Here is a 25,234-nt window from a genome sequence, read left to right on the forward strand (position 1 = left end):
CTTTTAAAATATTTGTATGCATTTGTTGTCTTGAAGACATTTGCAAGAGCATAGAAAACAGATTTAGTTAATCTAGGGAAAAGTACATGGACTTATCACTCGAGCCCAATTTATATTAAATATTAACATTTTATTTTCTTATATATGAATAAATGCATTAATATGTCTATGAAAAAATCAAATTAACTGTGTAACCTCATAGGGTTTAATCCAGCAAAGGCTTATGCACATGAGTAATTTTACATGATTAGTCCCACTGATATTAATGGAACTATTCCCATAAGTAAAGTTAAGCATGACCATAAGCGTTTGCAGAATCAGGACCATGGAGTACATTTACACCAAGTTCACGACATTCCTTAGCTTGTTTGGCAGAGCAGCTGTATATAGTTTTAAGTAGTAATAATTTATTTTTTAGGCTTTCACTATCATCTATAATGACTAAAGCTGGTTGGAAAATCTTTGACACAAACAGTTTCCATCCGAGAATGCAGTTCTGTCGAAATTGAAACACTTTGTAAATCATATTGATTTTGCCAAAACTTGGGGGGGCGTTGGCAGGGGGGTGATTCTGACAATGTCAAAAAATCCTGTTTCAATACAATCAGAATGAAACATTTTTTATTTTTTTCCTTTCTAAACAACTTCATTTTGAAATTTGTGGTGCATCATATATAATATAAAATTAAAAAATCTAAATCTAAACAAGTTTTAGTTTTGTCAAAATGAAACATTTTGATCTGAAACCATTTTTAATTTTCTTTTGGAGAGAATTTTGAAATTGTCAGATGTCATTCTAACTGGAATTAAAACAAATTTCTTAATCCTCCACGGAACAGAATTTCCATTCTCCACACAAAAAACATTCTGGTAGCTTGTCAGAATGATAGATTATTTTATCACTGACGTAATGCTCTCATATAGAGGGCCCAATCCTGCTACCATTATTTTCAGTGTCAAATTCTCATTGATTTTAATGGAGGCAGGATTGGGCTCATAAGGCTTGAACAACAAAGGAGTTTAGGCACCTAAGACCAAAATCTAGATCCTCAAAATCCCTGTTCAGCTGTCCCATTACCTCCATAGGTACCTAAGTTTCCACCAGTAAAGCCCTCTATGTGCCTAAATTTCTGCTGGTGATGAAATGCTCAGCACCTAAACCCTGGGAGATACTTATGCTAGCTGTTACTCTGCCTGCCTCACCTGCGGGGCCTGATCCTGTGGGCATTTTCATAAGCAACCTAAGAGCATGCCTACCAGATCAAGTTCTGACCAAAATACTGTGGAGATGGTTATGGTGTTCTGCACTAATGAATATTTAAGTAGATTATACAAAGTGGAATAACTTGGACATTTGACACTGTGAGAGCCCCAGCCCAAAATGCCCTGTAGCTCAATAGTTCGAGCACTTCCTCAGAAGACCCAAGTTCAAATCCCCACTCTGCCTGATTCAGAGCAGGGACTTGAACTCAGGTTTCCCACCTCCCAAGTGAGTGCCCTAATGACCAGGCTGTAGGATATTCTGCAGTGGGTCTCCGTCTTTCTCTAGGTGTCGAACTCCAGAAGAGAGTTCATACCTGTAAATCACAACTAGAGGGAGGCACCTCCCTCCAGCCTCAACATAGTTGTTGAATTCCCTTTGTGTAATGAGGTTTAAGGCACACCTACCTCTCTTCCCGGCATTTAGCTACACAGCATGCTAGTTTAGCTACACAGCATGCTGGCTTCTCTGAATCCCATTCTTAGATGCCTAACTCAGGGCTGTGAATTTACTGGGCAGCAGGGTGCCTAGACATTAGGCATTGCAGTGCCTGAGCCTAAGTCCCCATTGTGGATCTAGCCCATAGAGACAACAGTTCCCTTTACATTGTTTGGCAGACAGAAAGTACAGTGCCGGTGTGCTAAATACATTCATAAGGACTTGAAGGTATCTATAGTGGGAGACACCAGAAACATAAAATATTTTAAAAGCATCTCTCTGTTCGTTCTGATCACACTTCTGAATTTTTGTTAAGGGTCTGCCCCTATGAGTTGCTGCATGGCCTCAACATCCATAGGTTAGAGTGGGGATTGACAGCACCTCATGCCATTAGGTTCTGAATTATTAGCAACCTCAGTAGTATAAGTAAGCATTCCTATCTTGATTTAACAAGCATACATGCTAATGGCTAAATCCTAGTTATATGCTGCAAAGGCTAGGCAACAATATGTACCGAGGGATACCAGAAAATGTATTCACCCAGGAAAAATCCTGCCATTGTAGGTCAGGGTGGTATATTGGCATGACCAACATGCTTCATGGTGCTTGTGTTATTGCTTTTCCATGAAGCATGTTATGCACAGCTATTGTGGCCATCTTGTGCTTCTGATGTATAAGCTGCATATGGGCTTTCCAGGTTTCTGCTTGGCCATGTCTTTTTTCTCAGATTTGCATCTTTCTTGGCTTTGCATTTATTTAGCTCTTTTATACACTCATAAGTTTGGCTAATATTACATTTTAGATCCTCCTACACATGCTGCCTTTTGCATCCTATTATGTCTGTCTTTACATCTTTGTGTCTCCTAATGCACTTTTATGGCACCAGGCAGGCTTTAGCCTGAAATGTACATTTATTATATATAATTTAAATTATAAAAATGAATGTGTTAAAGGTGAAATTCACTCTTCCCCTTCCCAATACCTAGGCATTCAGTCTTTGTATGGAAAAAATAAGGCGGGAGTTGGGAGAATTCATCCTTCAAACTGCAGCAGGCCATGGGGCTGCACCACAGCTCTTACTAAGGTGCTGTTCCTGACTTGTGGGTTGAAATGCTAACTACTGCCCTACCCTACCATATCCCTCTGAGCAGGTTTGGAGCCACTTGATCTACCTAAGCAAAGATCCAGAAGCTGCTCCTTAGTCTGGCCTAGACATGCAGTAGATTATCAGCAAATAGTGCTCAATTCTCAGAGGTGCTGAGGGTCCTCAAGTACTATGGATTTTATTGAGAGTTGAGAACACTAGTCAACTCAACACAGGCACTTGACAGCTCCCAATATTGTCTCCTCCTCAGAGGTTCTCAACCTTTTCCTTTCTGAGTTCATAGCCATGCTATAAAAACTCCACGGCCCACCTGTGCCACAACAACTGTTTTTTCTGCATATCAAGAAGATTAAAAGCCAAGGCTGGCATTAGGGAGTAGCAAGGAAGGCTATTGCCCAGGGTCCCACACCGCAGGGGGCCCCATGAAGCTAAGTTGCTTGGGCTTTGGCTTCAGCCCCAGGCAGTAGTGCTCGGGCTTCAGCTTCCTGTGGCACCTGGCATTGGCCACTGTCAGAAGACGGGATACTGACCCAGCATGGTTGTTCTTAATAGCACAGAAAGAGTGCAGAAGTTCCTCTTTGTCACTGCTTTCCCAGTACTTCCCTCTGCAGATCGCATCCCAGGGCAAAGGGACATGAGCAGATCTTCTATTGCTCCTATGATTTTTACCCTCTGAATAAGTAAAAAAAAAAAAATTATATAACTGCTTTCACTACAAACGTCCCTTACAATCTCTATACCCTTTAAACCAGTGGTTCTCAACCAGGGGTATGCATAACCCTGAGGGTATGCAGAGGTCTTCTGGGATACATCAACTCATCTAGATATTCACCTAGTTTTGTAACAGGCTACATAAAAAGTACTAGCGAAGTGAGTACAAACTAAAATTTCATACAATTATTTGTTTATACTGCTCTATTATGTACTGAAATGTAAGTACAATACTTATATTCCAATTGATTTATTTTATAATTATATGATAAAAATGAGAAAATAAGCAATTTTTCAGTAATAGAGTGCTATGACATTTTTATATGTTTGTCTGATTTTGTAAGCAAGTAGTTTTTTAGTGAGGTGAAACTTGAGGTACCCAAGACAAAACAGACTCCTGAAAGGAGTACAGTAATCTAGAAAGGTTGAGAGCCACTGCTTTAAACAGTCTATATATGTGTAATATGAGAGCTCCTTCACCCCTGCTGAAGTTCAGGCACCTCTGGAGTGAAACACAACTGCTGTTCAACAGAGTGCAACAACACTACATCAGTTTAGAACATGAAGTGGAAAATCTGTTGCTCCTAATTTTAAGATTACAGTAAATGATATAATATCATGTGATGTATAATTTCCACTTCATTTTCTTCAGAGTTCTCATGGCAGAGGCTACTATAGCATTCCCTCAATGTATTATTTCTTTAAAGCTTTCTCTGTCTGAGATAGCATGCAACTCCAACAAAAGAACTCATATAATTTTTAGTATAGACTATGCTGCTATGTGCGTAATATTACATTGATAAGAGAATTGTCTTAAATGAATATGGGTGTGACACAGAATTTAAACACCGTTTTACAAAAATGCGTATTTAAAACGGTGTTTTCCTTTACATACCTGTTAAGGACTTTTAAAAAAATGTTTGCCATTGTATACACTTAAGAACATTATTAAAATGCCAAACCAAATAACTTTTATTCACATTGTGTATACACACACTTTTTTTTTCTGTCAACTGGGTGTTGGAGGGAACTGGTGTTAAATAAGAGATGAATCTGTCATCACTTAATTTCCATAACCTCTTAATATGATCTGTGGATCTTTGTTCAGAAAGGGAGTCATACTAATGTAGCAGAGCTCCTCTGGTTTGCTTTGTTATATTATTTCACATTGCTGTTTATTTGTGAAGGAATATCTCTTAACTATAGTTTGCTACAGTATTATAAAACACTAACAACACATTTTACTGAAATTCAGAAGTACAAAAATTATCACAAACTTTCAAAAAGTTGTAGCTATGCAGTATTTGAAATTGATTAATCTTGGCTGTTACTGTTGTTGAGAACAAGTGTCAGATGCTGGACTTTTTGAGGAGAAGGTGAGAATATGCTTAACTTGAAAATTTAGGCTGCTTTGTGAACATCAAGATCTGTAGAATTACCAGATTAGTTTCACAAATGCAGCTCAGCACCTCAGAAACACCTAGACAGTAACTAGACCCTTATTTGAAATTTAAGTAATTTCTGTTTATTAACTTCCTTAGCTTCAAAACACTTAACAGATGTCAAATTAAAATGCTGGCCTACATTTTCAAAAGTGATCAATGATTTTGGGTGCCCAACTGAGAGTACTTTTAAGGGTAGTTTTCAGAGAAGGGTGATTTCACTTTTGCAAATTTGTTATCCTGTATTTTAACATCTTACTGTATTTATTTGTGGCTCCAGAGTTCTCTAAGTGCACTGAACCCATCCACCATTACTAAGTGTAAGATGTTGCATTTGGATCTTTTCTTTAACTGAAATGTGTAAACTCATGTATAGTTGGACTCATGTATAGTTGGACAACTTCCTATTGACTCATCCATGTAGTTTTTTGTTAATTCAGTCTGGTCAAACTATATCCCTTTTGAGACATCTGCCAGTTTACATATGGAAAACATGGTGACTATGCACCTTTATGTGGTGGACAAAAACCCAGGAGTTGCCATATCAGGTCAGGTCACCAGTCCCACCTTGTCTAATATCCTGTCTCTGAAAGTAGCAAGTGCCAGATGCTTCAGAGGTAGGTGCAAAAAAACGTGTAAAGCACAAATATGAGAAACCTGTCCCAGCAAAGTTTTGCTTATAGCCTAAAGAATGATGGTTTATATTCCTTATAAAAATAAAGAAAGTTCCTGTGAATGTTTTCATTATCTATACAAATGTCTCCTTTTTGGAATCCTACTAACTTCTTGGCTCCATTGATGTACTGTAATAGTGAGTCCCACAGATTGATTCTGCATTGTGTTTTTAAAGTTTCTTTTTATAACTTTTAAACATTTTGCCTTTCAGTATAATGCAACATTCCATTGTCATATTATATAAAAATAAATAGGGGTAAATAGAAATTCAGGATTTAGGATTCAATAATTTCTGTACTTCTATCAGATCCTCTCTCTTTTTGTCTTATTTCTAAATTAAACAATCTCAGTCTTTTTTATTTCTATCCAGAAGTCTCTCCATTCCTTTGATCATTTTCAGTATCTTTTTCTGGACCTCTTCTTTCTCTTTTTCTGAGAAAGCATGACCAGAATTGAACACAGTTCTCCCTGTGCAGATATACCATTGATGTATATAATGGCAAAAAACATTAATTATTATTTCTATTCCATTCTATGTATATCATTTTTTAGTTTTATTGTACATGGCTGTACACTGAGTAAAAGTTTCCACTGAACTGTCTTCAGTGATGCTCAGGTCTTTTTTCTAACTGGTTATAGATAATTTAAAACCCAGCCATAGGCATGAATAGTTTGGATTATTCTTTTCTGTGTGGATTACTTTGCATTTGTTAATAATTAATTTCATGTATTTATCGTTCTGTCCATTCACCTAACTTTATTTGGTTTCTCTAGAGTTCCTCTTAGTTTTCTCTAATCTTGACTATACTGAGGTTATCTGCAAATTGTGTCACCTCACTATTCAATACTCAACTTCTATTTAGCTTAGAGTTTTATATTATCTCTCATAGTAGCTGAGCCCCTTCCATGTAAAAGAGATTGGTGGACTTCCTGGAATCTCTGGCTTCTCTCTCTTTGGTGGGAACAGAAAATCTGATTGCAATAGAGGTGGGTTTTTTGAGAGGAAGGGAGGGAGGGGGAGCGATGGGTAGAGCAGGAGTTATTCATGTTGTGAATACATCATTCTTGTTGGTGGATAATAGTAAAATAATAAATAAATACTAAGGCCTAGATCAACTAGGGTTTAAAAAATAGCAACCGTGTAACCTATTAAAATTCTGTTGGTTAAATGGTTAACCATTAAGGTGGAGAACTTGGGGTCCAGGGGGTATTGCCACCCATGCCTGGGATCCCTACTGCTGGCCTAGGTCCAGGATCCTGGCTGCTGACCCCGGGCCTGAGGCAGCAGCAGAGTCCTGGGTGGGGCCGGCAGAAGAGTTTAATCATTAATAGAAACTGATAAGACTGATGCGTATCGGTTAACTGGTTAAACTTTTACATCCCTAAAATAACCCCCACCTCTTCCTCCAAGATCCACACATGGAGGGTTTCTCCACGTGCAGCTCCCACCTCCTCAGTGGAGAAATGAGAGATTCAGGTGCCTTTGCTTCTGCACTGTTCTCCCCAAGTCTGCAGTGGTCCCTCCCAGGGTGGCTGGGTGGGGGTAGGAAATATGCATGTTGTCTCCACAGCTTAGTAGAAGTTAGAAACAAAAGTTAATACAGCCCCAGGCTACATTAGACTTTCTGACTGGTGCTGCAGATGGGAGGAGTCTCTAGTAGCACTGCTCCGCTGGAGCCATGTTGCCAAAGAGTAGGATTCTTCCAATTGTCAGAGCCTCCTTGCAGATGGGTCTGGCCTCAATGGATCCTTCAGGATCTGCTAAGTTTGGAGTAGTGTTTCTTTAGATGGATGGAACAAATACTGCTTCTCTGATGGGGCAATCTGGAGTAATCTCAGCAAGGAATTACTTTCAGGAATTTCCTTGTAAAAAGACCTCTCTGGCATTTCACAAGAGAGGAGATAATCTGACCCTGAAATTTGAATATAGTTTCTCTCTCTCTCTCATATTACCCAATTTATCATCTATCCAAAGAAGCTGTCATAAACATACAACTAAGGGTAACATAAAATCCCTCTTTACCCTGGAAAGGTTTAATTCCTCTTTTACCTGTAAAGGGTTAAGAAGCTCAGATAACCTGGGAGCACCTGACCAAAAGGACCAATAAGGGGAGAAGATACTTTCAAATCTGCGAGGGAAGGTTTTGTGCCTGTGTCTCTCACAGCCAGCCAGGAAACAGGGCAGGGGAAAATACATCTCCCTAGCTATATCGGAACTAAACATCTACTCTTGCAGAAATAGTATGTAATAGCAAAAAAGAAATGCATTAGATTACCTTTTGTTTTAGCTTGTGAATTTTCTCTATGCTAAGAGGGAGGTTTATCCCTGTTTTCGTAACTTTAAAGTTTTGCCTAGAGGGGAAATCCTCTGTGTTTTTGAGTCTTTTGTTGTTCTGTAAAGTACTTACCATCCTGATTTTACAGAGGTGATTCTTTTACCTTTTCTTTAATTAAAATTCTTCTTTTAAAAACCCAATTGATTTTTCATTGTTCATAAGAGCCAAAGGTTTGGATCTGTGTTCACCTGTACCAATTGGTGAGGGGATTATTCTCAAGGCTCCTCAGGAAAGGAGGTGTAGGGCTTGGCGGGATATTTGGGGAAGGTAGGGCCAGGACTGGCGCTAGGGGTTTGAGCGCCCTAGGCGGCCGGCAATTTCGGCGCCCTGCGCACTGGTCCCGCGGCTCCGGTGGTGCCTGCGGAGGGTCCGGTGCTCCTCGGCTCCGGTGGAGCTGCCGTAGTTGTGCCTGCTGGAGGTCCACTGGAGCTGCGCGAGTAGCCGACCGTCCGCAGGCAGGACTGCGGCGGCTCCACCAGAGCTGCGGACCAGCAGACCCTCCGCAGGCACCACTGCGGCAGCTCCACCAGAGCTGGCTGCCGCCCCCTCCGGCAAAATGACGCCCACCAATTATTCTGGCGCCCTAGGCGATTGCCTACGCTGCCTAAATGGTAGCGCCGACCCTGGGTAGGGCTCCAAGTAACCCTCCCTGAATGTTTAGTTAAATCACTTGGTGGCAGCGATACTAAGGCAAGGAAGGAATTTGTACCTTGGGGAATTTTTAACTTAAGCTGTGTTAGGGACTTTAACCCAGACGGCAAAGTTTGTTTGACCGCGAGAGAGACAGGCAACACCAGCAAAGTTTGATTAAAAGCTTTTTATTGACAAGTGCACGCATTAATAGAGAGCAGCTTGTTTTTAGAGAGAACCAGCCTGCTTTTTACATTTTAGTATAAGCCTATATAGACAGTTTTGTTGCATTATAAATTGTTTACTGGAGCAACCCACCCCCTTTTTTTAACAACTAGAAACTAGACACCTTTAGTATACATGCATGCCTAAAGTTAGAAATATAGGGGCGTTAAAAACAAACAAACAACAAAACCAGGGAGTGAAAACAAGGAGGCTGGGAAACTAGGACTTTTATTAGTTTTTTGAAGGAGCTGCCCGAACACAGCACATTTGGTACTATGCCAGGAATGCAGCTTTTTTTTTATTTTTTTTTTAGCGCTTGTGAGACATGCTGCTGCTTTTTAGTGTTTTTTTACTTAGGGATTACCCACAAACCTTTGTTAGCCTGACTTTGGTTAGGTTGGCATACCTGGTTTTGTTTGCTATATTTTTATTTAGGCCTAACAGCTGGTAAAAATAAGTTTAGGGGGTCTTTAATGCAGGTCCTCACATCTGTACCCCAGAGTTCAGAGTGGGGAAGAAATCCTGACAGAAGTTGTTACAAAAAACCTAGTGGCTTCAATACAGGACTGACGCCTAGCAAGGACCATGTTTCCACTGAGACTGTAAAATGATACTAATTGTGGGAGAGAGGGGAGAGAAAAAATATAGCAAAGATAATAGACCATCAAATATGTTTTATTTTAATGTAGCCAAGTTTGTTTTCTAGGTAAAAAACACTAAAGTGGAAACAGTGGTCGGGGGTGGACATGGGGAGATGCACGGGGAAATAGACAATTCTTCTCACGAAGTTAGTTACTCTATTATTTTAGAACACTGTCTCAAATGTAGTGCAAATACTAGAACTTGGTTGATTCAGTTTTTCCCAACAGTGACAGTATTTCAAGTCTCAACATTCAAGCACAGTTTGAATTAATAGAAATTTCCGTTGTAGCCAATTTTTTAAGAAAAAAGAGTCTGTAAAGTTATTTCAGAGAAAGATTATTCCTCTACACCAGTAATACTCAGACCGCAGTGGTTCAGGAGCCAAATTAGTGATTACCATTACCCAAAAGAGCTACAGTAGTGTAAATTCATGGTTTCATTTACTATTTTTTATATTTTCTCACAGCAAAATGGCAAACTTTGTATTGTCATTTTATCAACTACAGTTGGTTATTAACATAGTAAAAATGTCCTGATTGGTTAATAACTTAGATTGGTTAATAATTAAATCACACAATGTTTTAATATCATGCTGCAAAAGGCAGTAAGAGACATACTAAGGAGCCACTTGCGGCTTGCGAACCCCAGTCTGAGTATCACGGCTCTACACACTGTGTACATACAGGTAGGCTGCAAAAGAATCTTAAATCTTATCTTTATCATAAGCTGAAATTAATATTTTATTAAGCCTTGAGTAATTTAAAGACAATGTATTTTTCACCAAATAATAAAATACAAATGTAGCTAATGGGAAAAAATAGTCAAGTGGATGCCTATAACTTCAAAAATTTGTATTTCTAATTAAACTTTCATCAGTTTTTCTTTATAATAAGTGATGCCCAATGTGAAATAATTAATTTTTTGTGAGATTCAACTACTTCATATTTCCATCAAAACGCATGATGATGAGGATCATGTCCTGTTGATTTCACAAACTTTAGAAAGTCTTCAGGGTTTAAGCCCATGGTTGCTGAGTTTGTCATTGAACAATACAAATTTCACATCTCTGTGGTCACAGAACAGGGCCATTTTTGTTGCAAAGCCTTGGCCTACTTTTAGTTTTTCCAGCATGGCATTTTCATCTGCAAGCCTCAGATTTCCATTCCCAACACCCAGTTTCTTAGCGAGGTCATATAAATTAATTTGCCTGTCATACAGAACTGTTACCAGCCAGAACCCTTTCTTGTTTTTGTCTTTTAAAAAAAAAAAAAAAAGGTTTTTACTGTGACCTTGTTTCTTATGCTGAACATGAGGCATCATTTCTTCAACAGTGAACACCTGGAAAATATAACTAATACAGTATGAATCAATATGCCCTGTTATTTTTTGGTTGCTTAGTGGCAGGTATCTTTATTAGACTGTACTAAACTTTACACTCAATCTAAAAAATGTTCTTTTTCATAAAGAAATTTTAAGAGAAAAATAAAATCTGTCTATAGTTACAGTATTCTTACAACCACTTCTGTAATTCTATTTGATGAGTACATCATTTTTTTCCAACAGTGGTGGCACCAATTTTTATTTTTACTGAAGGCTAAACACCAATAATTCTCAATATATGGAGCATTATTACACTTACCTATTGAGCTGCCCGCCCACTGCTAAAGGATCCCTCCTCCAGCCTAAGGGGAGGATCTACAGGACCTCAGAACCCAACTGATTTCGAGGGACAACTAATAAAAGAACAGGGACAGGAGTGCAATCAAAGGGTCATAAGAAGGGAGCCTGACGGGGACACCGAGCAGAAAACCCCGGACAGTGCCCACTGCTCCTCAAAGGCATCAAGGGAGCCAGTGGATGCCGCCCAGAGGAACTCTGCCCGGATGCGTGAATGGACAGAGGATCGGAAACAAGCCCCACAGTCACAGGAGTCTCCATTGGCCAACCTCCTCTCCCTGGTTGCATAGATGACCTCTTTAGCCAGGGCAAGGAGGAGGTTGACCAGGAGGTCCCGTGACTTTGTAGGGCCACGGGTAGGGAGTGCATAGAGAAGGAGATGAGGGGGAAAGTGCAACCAGTAATGCAACAATATATTGCTGAGGAGCCAGTATAGAGGCTGCAACCTGGCGCACTCTAAGTAAACGTGCGCCAGGATCTCCCTCATGCCGCAGAAGGGGCAGGGGTAAACCACGCCAAATACACACCCATGCTCAGGGACCCATGAAGGAGCCGCCAGTTGATATCCCCGGCGGGCCTCGGGACCAGGGTAGAGTATAGGCTGGCCCACCAGGGCTCCTCACCCTCCAGAGGTGGCAGGAGCTCCTGCCACTTTGTGTTGGGGCGGGACACAAGGGTGAGGAAGTGAAGGATGTGGAGCACAAGCATAAAGAGATGTGTCCTTGGCGCGGTTTGGAAGCGGACCGGTTCCAGATCATGCAGCTGGCTTGCGGAGAAGGGGCTGGGGCCCGATGAAAAGGTCCGGAGGGCCCAGGGTGGAGGGTGGGTGGGGTGTGCCTTCTCGCAGGACCCGGTCAAGGTAGACCCAAGCAGCGGGCGGCAAAGCGGCCTTCACCTCCTGTAGTACGCACCGGGAAATACAAGGTCTGGAGAGTCCCATATGCCGAGTGAGTGTTGGGATCCAGCCAGTCTCCCTGGTCGTAGTCCAGGAGGTCTCCGACCCTGGTGACTTCCGCCAAGACCAGCCTCTGGCGCACCTTGGGGGACTCCGCCACCTACATACGGAGCTGGGGATTGTGTAGCAGGGGCTCTGCGAGGAGATCTGCCCCTCTCGGTGGCCACCACGGTCCTGGTCGCAGAGAACAGCTTCCAGGTCTGGAAGAGGTGCTGGTAGAAGACCGGCAGCCTGGAGAGGTCTCGTGGAAGACCCCTCAGATCAAGAGAAAGGAGCTGCCGGTCATGTCAGAGCCCTCAGAAGCAGCGCAGGAAGGCGTGCACCAGTACTCTCCACGCCAGACTACCCGCACCATGAAGAAGCCGCTGCAGGGCCTGGAGGCAGAAGACGTATACCTGAGTGTGCAGGCACTTCAGGCCCTGCCCTCCCTCCTCCAGGGGCAGGTGGAGGACCCATGCAGAGACCCAGTGCAGTCCTGGCCAAAATTACTCCAGAACCACCTTCCGGAGGTCGGCCAGGAAAACCGGGGCTGGGACCAGAGCATGGACAGGACTAGTTGATTGAGCACCAGTACCCTCCCTCAAAGGGAAAGGCACTGGAGGAGTCCTGTCCATTTCTGGAGCCGCTCGGTTGCCCTGCCCTGCGAACCTTGCCAGTTCTCTTGCAGAGACAGATACGTGGCAGAAAGGTAAACGCCGAGATAGAGCAGCAAACCCGCGCTCCACCGGATGTCCTGAAGCGCGGATGGGAGGGAGCTCGCTCACCTGCCACCTGTCCCCAACCACCAGGCCAGAGCTCTTGACCCAGTTGACCGAGGCGGAGGAGGCCACCGAGTATACAGCCTGGCAAGCCTCCACCCATGCCAGGTTGCCCGGGTCCTGGACCACGAGAAGCACATCGTCGGCATATGCCAACAGGACCAGCCGCAGCTCTGGATCCCGAAGCACCAACTCTGTCAACCTCCTGCAGAGGGGACAGAGGAAGGGCTCGATCGCCAGAGCATACAGCTGGCCGGAGAGGGGGCACCCCACCGCACTCTCCGCCCGAAGCTGACCAGCTCGGTCAGAGTCCAGTTGAGCCTGACCAGACACTCTGCGGCAGCGTACAGTACCTGGAGAAAACCCACAAACTGGGATCCGAAGCCTAACGCTCGCATAGTGCCCAGGAGATACCCGTGGTCCACCGTGTCAAACACCTTCTCCTGATCCAGGGACAGGAGGGTGAACGACAGACCATCCCTGCACCCAAGCTCCAAGAGATCCCGGACCAGATACAGGTTGTCAAAGATGCTACAACCCGGGACAGTGTAGGTCTGGTCTGGGTGGATCATGTCCCCCAGCACGGCCCCCAGCCACAGCAAGATGGCCTTGGCTACAATTTTGTAGTCCGTGCTGAGGAGCGAGACGGGATGCCAATTCCGTAAGTCTGGAGGTCCCCCTTCTTCGGCAATAAGGCAAGCACAGCTCGCCTGCATGAGAGAGGGAGGACCCCGCTCTGCAAGGACTTGGCCCAGACGGTGTCCAGGTCTGGGCCGAGCACGTTCCAGAACACGCGGTAGAACTCTATGGTCAGTCCAGAGATTTATTGGTGGGCATGCGACGGAGGGCTTCTGAGAATTCAACCAGAGAGAGAGGCAGCTCTAGCTGGTCCCAGTCGCCCATGCTGACCGTTGGGAGCCCATCCCAGAGCACTCTGCAAGCAGCAGGATCGGTCGGAACCAGGGAGAAAAGGTGTGCGTAGAAGGTCCCGGCCCTCTCGCTCATCTCCGCCGGATCCGTGAGGGGGGTGCCGTCCTCTGCCAGAAGGCAGATGATGTGCTTCTTGGCCCCCCTCTTTTTCTCCAGGGCGTAGAGGGTACACTTAAGAGGGTAGTCTGCCCATTTTTAAGTTGGACGGGGGAAAGGGGCCTGAGTAGGGGAAGAGTTTTGGAAAGGGTCACAATCCTATTGCATTTTCCAGGCTCAGGTCTTGCACTGAGGTAACTTGCCATCAGTGATACTTGGATGTCAACAATGCCCTCCCATAAAGAACTGTGCCAGTTCCCATGGTATCTCCTTGAAGCAACATGGGAACAGGACAAAGGCTTCCAGGGGAGTATGATGGGATATGCCATGGGATATTCCACTGACAGGCAAACGGGCATTGCTGCATGCAGGCAGTGCCAGGTGTACCTGCAGAATATGCCCCACCTGGAGAAGGGGAGCTTAAAAAAGTGAATCTTATTACTGTGGGAGAGATGGGAGTTTGCCTGGGAGATGAGGCTGCTGGAGACTGCCAGTGAGCTCTAATAGCAAAGGGAGCCCAGCCTGAGATAGCAGTTGGCCTTTCCTGCCTTCCCTCCACCTTTGTTTAGGAGTAGACTGACACTGCTGCAAACTTAGTACAGCTAAAGAGCAGAGGCAGGGGGGACCTGAGGAACACCACAAAGTCATAAAGGTAACTGGATTCAAAGCAGACCCTTGGGAGTGAACTGAACTCCTGCTGGGAACAGAGAGATTATCCAGGGGCAAGAAACTATGGCTGAGGGTTGGCGATCTACAGGGAGGTCAGGTTCTAAGTCATGGTATGTCAGAGGGAGAACCCGATAAACCCAACAGATGTTCCCAAAGCCTCTATACGAAACTTCCTGCTAGTCTTTAACTTCATATCCTGATTTAAAATAGAATGTTTAAAACCAAAATGATTAACTCTCTGAAAAGCATCATACTCAGTCATGTTATATTGCAAGGTTTGAAACTTCCGATTTTCCTTTTATAACATAGCTCCAAATTTCAAACCATACATACACTACCTAACTCCGTCCTGCACTCTCAATTTTACACTGTTCTTGAGGCAGAAGAATTTTGTTTCTATTATTTTATATATAAAAACTAGGGCTGTCAAGCGATTAAAAAATTAATTGTGATTAATCGTGTTGTTAAACAATAATGGAATACCATTAATATTTTTAGATATCTTCTACATTTTCAAATATATTGATTTCAATTACAACACAGAATACAAAGTTTATAGTGCTCACTATTTTTTATTAAAAATACTTGCACTGTAAAAAACAAAAAAGTGTTTTTTCAGTTCACTTCATACAAATACTGTAGTGCAATCTCTTTATCATGAAAGTTGAACTTACAAATGTAGAATTAAGTACAAAAAATAATTGCATTGAAAAATAAATGTAAAACTTTAAAGCCTACAAGTTCTCTCAGTCTTAACTTCAGCCAATCGCTCAGACAAACAAACTTGGTTACAATTTGCAGGAGAATCTGCCCGCCTCTTGTTTACAATGTCACCTGAAAGTGAGAACAGGTGTTTGCATGGCACTGTTGTAGCCAGCATTGCAAGATATTTACGTGTCAGATGCTCTAAAGTTTCATATGTCCCTTCATCTTCAACCACCATTCCATAGGGAATGAGAGGTAGGGATAGCTCAGTGGTTTGAGCATTGGCCTGCTAAACCCAGGGTTGTGAGTTCAATCCCTTGAGGTGGGCCATTTGGGGATTTAGTTGGGGATTGGTCCTGCTTTGAGCAGGGGATTGGACTAGATGACCTCCTGAGGTCCCTAATAATCTATGATTCTATGCAACATGTCCATGCTGATGATGGGTTCTCCTGCTTGATAATGATCCAGAGCAGACCAACAGATGTTCATTTTCATCATCTGAGTCAGACGCCACTAGCAGAAGGTTGATTTTCTTTTTTGGTGCTTCAAGTTCTAGTAGTTTTCGCATTTGAGTGTTGCTCTTTTAAGACTTCTGAAAGACATCTCATCCCTCTCAGATTTTGGACAGCACTTCAGATTCTTTAACTTTGGGTCAAGTGTTGTAGCTATTTTTAGAAATCTCACATTGGTATCTTCTTTGCGTTTTGTCAAATCTGCTGTGAAAGTGTTCTTAAAACAAACGTGCTGGGTCATCATCCGAGATGGCTATAACATGAAATATATGACAGAGTGCAGGTAAAACAGAGCCAAAGACACAGTTCCCCCCAAGGAGTTCCGTGACAAATTTAATTAACGCATTATTTTTTTTAACAAGCATCATCAGCATGGTAGCATATCCTCTGGAATGGTGGCCGAAGCATGAAGGGGCATATGAATGTTTAGCATATCCGGCACATAAATACCTTGCAGTGCTGGCTACAAAAGTGCCATGCAAATGCCTGTTCTCACTTTCAGGTGACATAAATAAGAAGCAGGCAGCAGCATCTCCTGTAAATATAAACAAACTTGTTTGTCTGAACAAGAAGTAGGACTGAGTGGACTTGTAGGCTCTAAAGTTTTACATTGTTTCCTCTTGAGTACAGTTATGTAAGAAAAAAAATCTACATTTGTAAATTGCACTTTTATGATAGATTGCACTACAGTACTTGTATGAGGTGAACTGAAAAACACTGTTTCTTCTGTTTATCATTTATACAGTGCAAATATTTGTAATAAAAATAGTAATATAAATTGAGCACTGTACACTTTGTAAACTTGTGTTGTAATAGAAATCAATATATTTTAAAAGGTAGAAAAACAACTAAAAATATTTAATACATTTCAATTGGTATTCTATTGCTTAACAGTGCGATTAATTTTTTTTTAGTTAATCGCTGGAGTTAACTGTGATTAATCGACAGCCCTACTATAAACTCCAGAGTGTGATGGGGAAGCTCCCAAGAACAATGCAGGGCAGATACCAACACTGTTTTCATGTTCAAAATTATACTCCTACTCAGAAACAACTTCAGGCAGAGCAACTAATTAAGCACAAACTATTTGTGTCAAACCCTTCACCCCCAAGAATTTTACAAACTATATACATTAATGGCACCTAATGACATCAGCATGTTTCCTCCATTCCCAACTCTGCTCACCCAGTATGGGGCAGAGCTAATAATAACAGACCTAGCCTAAATCCTTGTCTGGGCATAGTTGCTCTTACCCCACCATGCTACAGGAAACAGAAGAGACCCATGGGTGTGGTTAGGATCCCCATAAGTGATGAGGGTAAAACATGTTATTGAGCAAGTACAATGAAAACAAATCAGCAGTTTTACCTCTACAACCTATATTTTTGCCCCTGGCTTTTCACCTTACTCTTTTAGTACACTGAGGTAAAGGGATAACCTCAACCTGTACATATTTCTAGTAGTGAATTTTGGAAATATTGTAGAAGTAAAACCAGTAGGATCATGACCATACTTGCTCAGTAAAAGCCACATAAGGTATGTCTACACTGCCAAAGACCCCTCCAGCACCACCCACATAAAGTAACTTCTTAAATCTGGTTAGCTAATTTGGATTAAAATAACAATGAAGATATGACAACTCTGCTTTTAACTCACATTAACAGCTCAAGTAAAGCCTATAAAGGGAAGCTGAGATTTAATTGGAGTTATTAACCTGAATTAAAATCTGGAATGTCCAGTTTCCACTGCTACTTTTGGCAACACAAAAACAAATAAAACCTGTGAGTCCTAACTTCCAGACCCCTCCTCCAATCACAAGATAGCCCAGCTTCCCTTGGTTATTGTATTTCTTGTTCTAAAAACCCATAATGAATCAATGTGCAGTGATATTCAACATGGAGCTGGCTGGGCAGATTATGGAGCAACTGGGATTCTCCTGTCCATATTTTACCTCATCAAAGGAGATGATGGAACAATATTGTGGTATCACCAGCACACAGGCGTCTGCTGCCTAGCAACCCCATAAATATTTTGATTTCAGAGAGCAGAGGCACTAGGTAAGCTGGGAAAAATTGGAGTAAATTCATACAAGCACTGGAAAGAGATCTGCATAGGAAGTGATAGAGTTGTTCTTTGTTCCTCAGCCCTGGGAGTTACCTTGGAGTGGTAGCTGGTCTTCTCTGCTGTTTTGCAAAACAAGCAGCAATAAAGACTCCCACATGTATCACAATGCCATATGCAACAATCCCAGTCATGGGGAGGGGGAGGGTCACATGTGTGATTAGATTCTGAATGTCATCGTAAATCCATACTTGGGGGCAGGATCTGAAACAGGATCTAAAATCAGCACATATCTTTGTGCCTGGAAGGCATCTGGAACATGTAGGATCTCAGTACACCAGCTATCATGCCCAATACTGATACTGACTTATTACAGGTGCAAGAAACTCTGTTGCCCACTAACCAAAACTATTGTCATAGATGCCTCCTTAACAGGTTGGGGAGCACATCTGAGGTCACTGAAAGTTCAAACTTGTGGTCAAAACGGGAAGCTTCTCTGCACATTGATATTCTGGTGCTTTGGGCCATCTGATTGTCAGATTTTTCAAAATCACATCAGGGACTCAGTGGTTCTCATAATCAACAACACCACTGTGATGTATTATGTAAATGGACAGGGAGAAGCACACTCCAACGTGCTGTGTCAGGAGGTGATCAGGGCCTGGTAGTTTTGCATCAGGGAAAACATTACACCGATGGTCAATCATTTACCTGAAGTCCAGAATCACCTGGCAGATCACCTCAGCAGAAATTTCTCTGATTAACAAGTGGTCTCTGAAGCCCAGCATCCTGTGGTCCATTTTTGTAGTTTGGGGCATCACCATGATCCACCTCTTCACCATGAGACAAAACAAGAAATGCTGACTCCTGTACTCCCAAGGGGGTCTCTGGTTCCTTGACTGATGCTTTTCACCTGAGTTGAGAATAAACACTCCTGTATGCTTTTCCACTAATTTGAATAATCTCACAGGTCATTTTCAAGATGAAATTGGACCATGCCATTCTCACTGGCATTGCTTCACCATGGCTGAGACAATATTGGTTCTCTAACCTCCTTGCTTTATTGGTTTGGCCTCCCATATCCCTTCCTCTTCATCCCAACCTCCTAACCCAGCAATATGGTCAGGTTTTGAATCCAGTGTTCAGCTGCCTACGTCTCACAAGGTGGATGCTGCATGGTTAGACAAAGAGGAGGAATGATGTCCAGAAACAGTCCGGTAACTCTTGTTCAATAATAGGAAGCCCTCCACCAGAGTATCCTATTTGGACAAGTGGAAGTGGTTCTTGTTGTGGTCATTAGTCCAAGGAGGTCAACAAAGCTGCTGGCTTGTTTCCAGTTACTGCTTGGCATAGGTCAGCCCTGAAGGACATATAGAGCTGTTTATTATAGAAGTTTATATTATCTTTTTAAATCTAAGATTGCAACTGATTTGTGTGTGTTTCCTGTTTTAACCTTTTAAATAACCTTTTATTTTTCCTAGTTAATAAACCTTCAGTTAGTTTATTACAGGATTGGCTATAAGTGTTGTCTTTGGTTTGAGATCTGAATACAACTGCCCTGAAATAAGTGACTGGTCCTTTGGGACTGGGAGTAACCTGAATACTGTTGTGCGCTTTGGTGTAAGGGACCATCTATCACTAAGTCTAGCTTGCCTGAATGGCAAGATAGACTCAAATGCCCAAGTATAGTATTGAAAGACATAGTATTGAAAGACTTATTAAAATCCATTGTCCATCTTTTTAAACAAAATTATCCAGGGGACAGAATGCTGCTTAAAAAACTGTGGCACAATATGTCCCCAGTTATATTACAATCTACTGCCCTCCTGCCATCTGCAATTTTTTTAATTCTATCAAATGTAGGAATTGCCAACAGGAATTCAAAAAGGTACACCCTTCCTGCTCCCTAACAGACACATGGCACCTCCCTCCCTGCTGCACTGACCCAGCATCGTAGGTGGCTGCATAGCTACTCCTGACACTCACTTTGGGGTGCTCCACGCTGACCACTGGGATGTTCAGGGCTTGCAGATGCTCCTCTAACACCTCCCGAAGCCCACATGATGACAGTGGCTGTTGCTGCTGGACGGCCACAGCTGACAGCTCAATCTCAGATTTGTCAGCTGACTAGCTTGTGCTGGGAGGTGCCGGGGTTTCCGCAGCAGCTGGCATCACCCAAATCAAAACTGCAAAGACAGGCAGGTTTACAGGAGAGGAGGTCTGAATCTTTCCCCTACCCTGAGATCTATTGGGAGCAGGGCCGGCTCCAGGTTTTTTTAAAAGGGCTGCCACAAGCACATGCTTGGAACACTGGTGCCTAGAGCCAGCCCTGATTGGGAGGATTAACTGCTGTGTGAGTTCAGAATCGGAATGAGGGTTAATCTCAAATTTTATGAACTGTATGGCTGCAAATAAGGGTTATAGATCACAGGTTCCCTTTAATTTATGGGTGGAGGGCAGTATTTTCTACTATATCTAAACCAGCTTTGCCAAATCTGCAGGAATGTTTGGTTTGTTTTTTAAGTGAATGGAAAAAGACTGGTAGCTGATTTACATGATGATTTCCCAAGGCTGAAGTACACTCAACAGTGGTAGCTCCCAATGTGGAACAGAATTCCCTAAAAATCTAACTAAATATAATTTTGTCATCAATTAATTACAAAATATTTTGATTTTTAAAAAGCAGTTTGGTCTTGCAACACCCACCCCACCTACAAATTGCTTTGCATTCCTTTGCCTGGCTTTTACCTGAATTAAAAGAAGAAAGAATACTGCCATTCTTTTTTTAATATAATCAAGGATCTCTATATTTTTGGCACACTGAGCCTAAATACCATGCTGCAGCTCCTTTATTTCTGGGAATTCAGCCTTTGTCTCCCTCGGGGTGTGATGCAGAGTTATTACCACTAGGCCACTTGAGAGAACTGATTTTACATGTTAAAAAGTCTCAATTTTTATATCTTTTATGATAAGTAACTTGTGCAGGGCTTTTCTTATAAGCAGGCTAGAACCAAATCTGTGTGACATATTTCCCTTTGTGTCTTACCATTTCAGAATGATTTGTCAGTCTGGATTAAGTATTTACAAGCTATTTTGGAATTCTGTGATATGTTCTTTATCAGTATGTAGGCTGTATATGCTTATATAAAAGGCTTGTGAACAATTTATGAGCAGGAAGCTAGCTGCAAATGGAATAAATTTGCATTAATTCTAATAAAAATTGACGCTTCAGACATTAAGTCAATATTAACCCTGGGTTCACTCTGATTTGGTAGTAGCTGTTTTGCAAAAAAAAAAATTGATTTGAATAAATGTGTTAACATACTGTATGAAATATGTCGCATTTTAACTGTAAGGTAAGAGGAGTTGCCATTAATGGACAAAACATTTTATTCCACATAATCTTCCTTTAAGAAGAATTAAAAATTGACATAACACTAATCCCACTAACCATTTAACATGTCTGTATGTGCATTCATATAGGTGTGGGGGGATGTCTTATTTAGATTGCAGTTATATAATCTGACACATTACTTCAGAACTTTGCTCTGTAACTAACCTTTAAACAAATACTTAATGAAACTCATTTTTGGTATTTATTTTTTTCACAAAAATCAATTTGAGATTATACATGTTAATACAATTCCAACACTAGATTGGCAATTGTGATGATTATGTCTTACGATAGCACTCAGAGGCCAAAATGAGGATTGGACTTCTATTATGATGGTTTCTGTACAAACATATAATAAAAGACAAACCCTTGTTCAAGGAGTTTATAATCTACATAGAGCCAAAGTATAACAGATGGGTGCAGCACACATAGAAAGGGCTAGAGAAAAGGCAGAAGATGAGGATAACAGTAATAACAGCACCAATGTAAACTTTTTTCACTTAACTATTTAGGTCAAGATTTTAAAATTAAGTGCCTAATATTAGGCTCCTAAAAACATATATAGATGCCTAAATAAGTGCCCTGCTATTTAAAACTGTTGAGTACTGTGAAGTTCCAGCAAAAAAGCACCTTTGTGAACCTCTGGATATATGGGTTGCATCATGATGTCCCTTTAACAATAAATTGGAAAGACTTTAAAATGGCTTGTAGGATATTATGCTAACTGATGCTCCAAACATCTTTAAACTAATAGATTAAAAGAGGCAAGTCCCGGAAGCGGTTAACAGCAGCATGAACTGGCTCTTCTTATTTAAAGACAGAGACAGGCATGACAAGAAAAACAGTTTTATCTGTTCAGGATGTGCTCGATAATGCAAACAATTTTGTTAGTAAAACTGGATGCACAGCAGATTTGACCAGAAGAATGTAAGAGATCTGGGTTGGTTTAAATGTTTAGGCCACATCAGAGAAGCCAGGACATCATTTACAAGATACACATGAGGCTGGGCAGGTCACTAGGCACTGCTGTAAGTGGGGAAGCTAATAAGGATGGGATCGTGCCACCCACTCAGGGAGAGTAAGATTGGGGGCAAGAGGGAGATGTTGAAAGCCTATTCCTGCCACCTATAAAGCAGTTCCCTGCTTCACTTGGAGACATTTAAACTTCCTTGTTTCAGGCTTGTAGCACTCCTCCTGCCCACTTTCAAATACCATGGCCCATGCCAGCACTAAGAGCAGCTGGCCCTTACCTGTGCCCCACACCTCCATTACTCATCCACCTCCCTCCTATTCTAATTTAGGTGGTAAAGAACCAAGGAGCTCTCGTTGGGATCTTCCTCTGTAAGACAGACTTTTCCTCCTCTCTACTAGAAGGTGGAGCCTCCTTTGGAAATGAAATAATTCGTTTAAGAAAAAATTTATATAGTGTTATTAAGAAAAAGATTTTGCCTCAGTTTCCTGATTACAACACTTAGACAAAAATAAGGTAATGCAGTACCTAAGCATGTATTAATTTTTTTTAAAGACAGACTACTTTTCTTGAGCAGATACCACATTTGAAAGAACTATGCAGATTCATAATATATAAATAGCTGTTACCAAAAGCATAAAGACTACTGCGCTCCTTCTATCACAGCACACAGCCAGTAATTATGGACTACTTTCTAGCTAAAGCAGGGATGTTGTGCAATGTTGTCAAGGTTCCTCCCCCACTCTGAACTTTAGGGTACAGATGTGGGGACCTGCATGGACACTTCTAAGCCTAATTACTAGCTTAGATCTGGTAACACTGCCACCATCCAGAAATTTCAGTGTCTGGAACACTTCCCCCCAAAACCTTCCCCTCCCTGGGCAGCCTGGAGAGGCTTTTCCACCAAGTTCCTGGTGAACACCGATCCAACCCCTTGGATCTTAACACAAGGAGAATTTAACCATCCCCACCCGTCTTTCCCCCACCAATTCCTGGGGAGTCCAGTTCCAATCCCCTTGGATCTTAAAACAAGGAAAAATCAATCAGGTTCTTAAAAAGAAAGCTTTTAATTAAAGAAAGAAAGGTAAAAATCATCTCTGTAAAATCAGGTTGGAAAATACTTTACAGGGTAATCAGATTCATATAGCCCAGAGGAACCCCCTCTAGCCTTAGGTTCAAAATTACAGCAAACAGAGGTAAAATCCTCTCAGCAAAAAGGAACATTTACAAGTTGAGAAAACAAAAATAAGACTAACACGCCTTGCCTGGCTGTTACTTACAAGTTTGAAACATGAGAAACTGATTCAGAAAGATTTGGAGAGCCTGGATTGATGTCTGGTGCCTCTTAGTCCCAAGAGCGAACAACACCCAAAACAAAGAGCACAAACAAAGACTTCCCTCCACCAAGATTTGAAAGTATCTTGTCCCCTTATTGGTCGTCTGGTCAGGTGTTAGTCAGGTTTACTGAGCTTCTTAACCCTTTACAGGTAAAAGAGGCATTAACCCTTAACTATCTGTTTATGACAAACGTCCTGCAAAATGGACTCTCAAATGCAGTAAAGGTAGTGTAATTGTGCACTGTATTTTGCCTAAAATCAGTTAAATACACAGCCTTTCACGGATTCTTTTTCTCAAATAGCAGAAATAATTCATACAGGGAGGTTAATGCTTAAGCTCCACTGTTTGGTCAGAGAGGACATGTATGTAAAAGCATAAACATGAGACTACACCCATTTTTCCTATGGCCACACCCTTTTACAGTTCTTTGCTTTGACAGTTGTGGGAAAACTGGAGCAATCTCTCTGAGTCTTAGTGGAGGATACAGAAATAGGCCAGACAACTTTTGCTGTATGCAGCTTCCCCTAGGTTTCCTGTCACCAGTGTGTGAGCAATGTCAGATAGAATTAGACAAAACTCAATGAAAGCTTGGGGACTGGACTCGATGACCTCTCGAGGTCCCTTCCAGTCCTAGAGTCTATGAGTCTATGAGCTTAATTTAAAAAATATTATTTTACATATATTCTTGATTAAATATGAATTTGTATACAATTAACAAAACCAGATTTTTAAAAAGAAACCTAATTATATGACCAATTACCACAACTGTGTATATATTGTAAATGGATAGTTAAACATATGTGCAGCTACTGTAATTTCACATGCTAATGTGGGCACACAATTGTACACACAATTCTGTTCAGTGCTTTGACCCACTGAAAATGTGGTCATTAGCTAATGAAGAATTAAGAGAAATTCAAAGCAAAAAATAATTAGAAGAAGTAAAATAGCATGCAATTAGATTGTGTACCTGCCTAATAAACAATAATAAGAAATATATAAATATATTACTAAAGATGCAACCAATAATAATTAGCACTTTTGATTAAATAACAAAACAAAGAATTAACTAGCACATAATTGAAGGGAAAGGGTTTATAAATGTCAATCCACTATACAGACTTACAACATCTGAAATAATTCACCAGTTTTTCCCACTTTGTTCTAGAATAGGGAAACTATAATAAAGCCTTAATTTGAAACAGTATGTACCTGTGGTTACAAGACATGGACAGAGTATGATCCAATGCTAGTTAGAAGAACATTATGACAGTACGTGGAACTGTTTCCAGAAATCATCAAAAGGAAGCCTAGTCAGATTTGTAGGAAACTCTAGTGACTGTCTGATATTTTAATTTTAAAAGTCCTTCAAAAAGAACATTATTCTGGTCAATCCAAAATTCACTGAATTATATCACAGACACCATCTCCACACCCTGGGCATCTAACATGGCAGTCAAGTGATCTGATTTGGTATCCTGCAGTTGCAACATACATTGTAATTGTACATATCCCTTTCTATTATAGGAACACAACTTGAGTGTCACCTTCATGTATCTTCTTGTAATACTTTGCATTATAGAGTGCCTTTTTATAAGGTTTTGTCCAGAATTGCTTAAGTGTCACAACAATTATGTGAGATAGTTAAGTAGTATTATTTCCCCATTTTACAGATGGAGAAACTAGGGATGAAGAAGTTTAACT

General features: G+C 41.5%; 1 protein-coding gene across 1 annotated transcript; it reads right to left on the reverse strand.

Annotated features, from left to right (window-relative positions):
- Window positions 1-10,399: 10,399 nt before the first annotated feature.
- LOC127049571 (prolyl-tRNA synthetase associated domain-containing protein 1-like) lies at window positions 10,400-22,491 on the reverse strand. The gene is given in 5 exon segments (XM_050950487.1): window positions 10,400-10,432; window positions 10,434-10,512; window positions 10,514-10,803; window positions 19,815-19,924; window positions 22,473-22,491. Coding segments are annotated over 5 exon segments (531 nt in total).
- Between the last annotated feature and the right edge of the window lie 2,743 nt (window positions 22,492-25,234).

This window comes from Gopherus flavomarginatus, chromosome 4 (genome assembly GCF_025201925.1).
Source record: "Gopherus flavomarginatus isolate rGopFla2 chromosome 4, rGopFla2.mat.asm, whole genome shotgun sequence".
Classification (NCBI taxonomy): domain Eukaryota; kingdom Metazoa; phylum Chordata; order Testudines; family Testudinidae; genus Gopherus; species Gopherus flavomarginatus.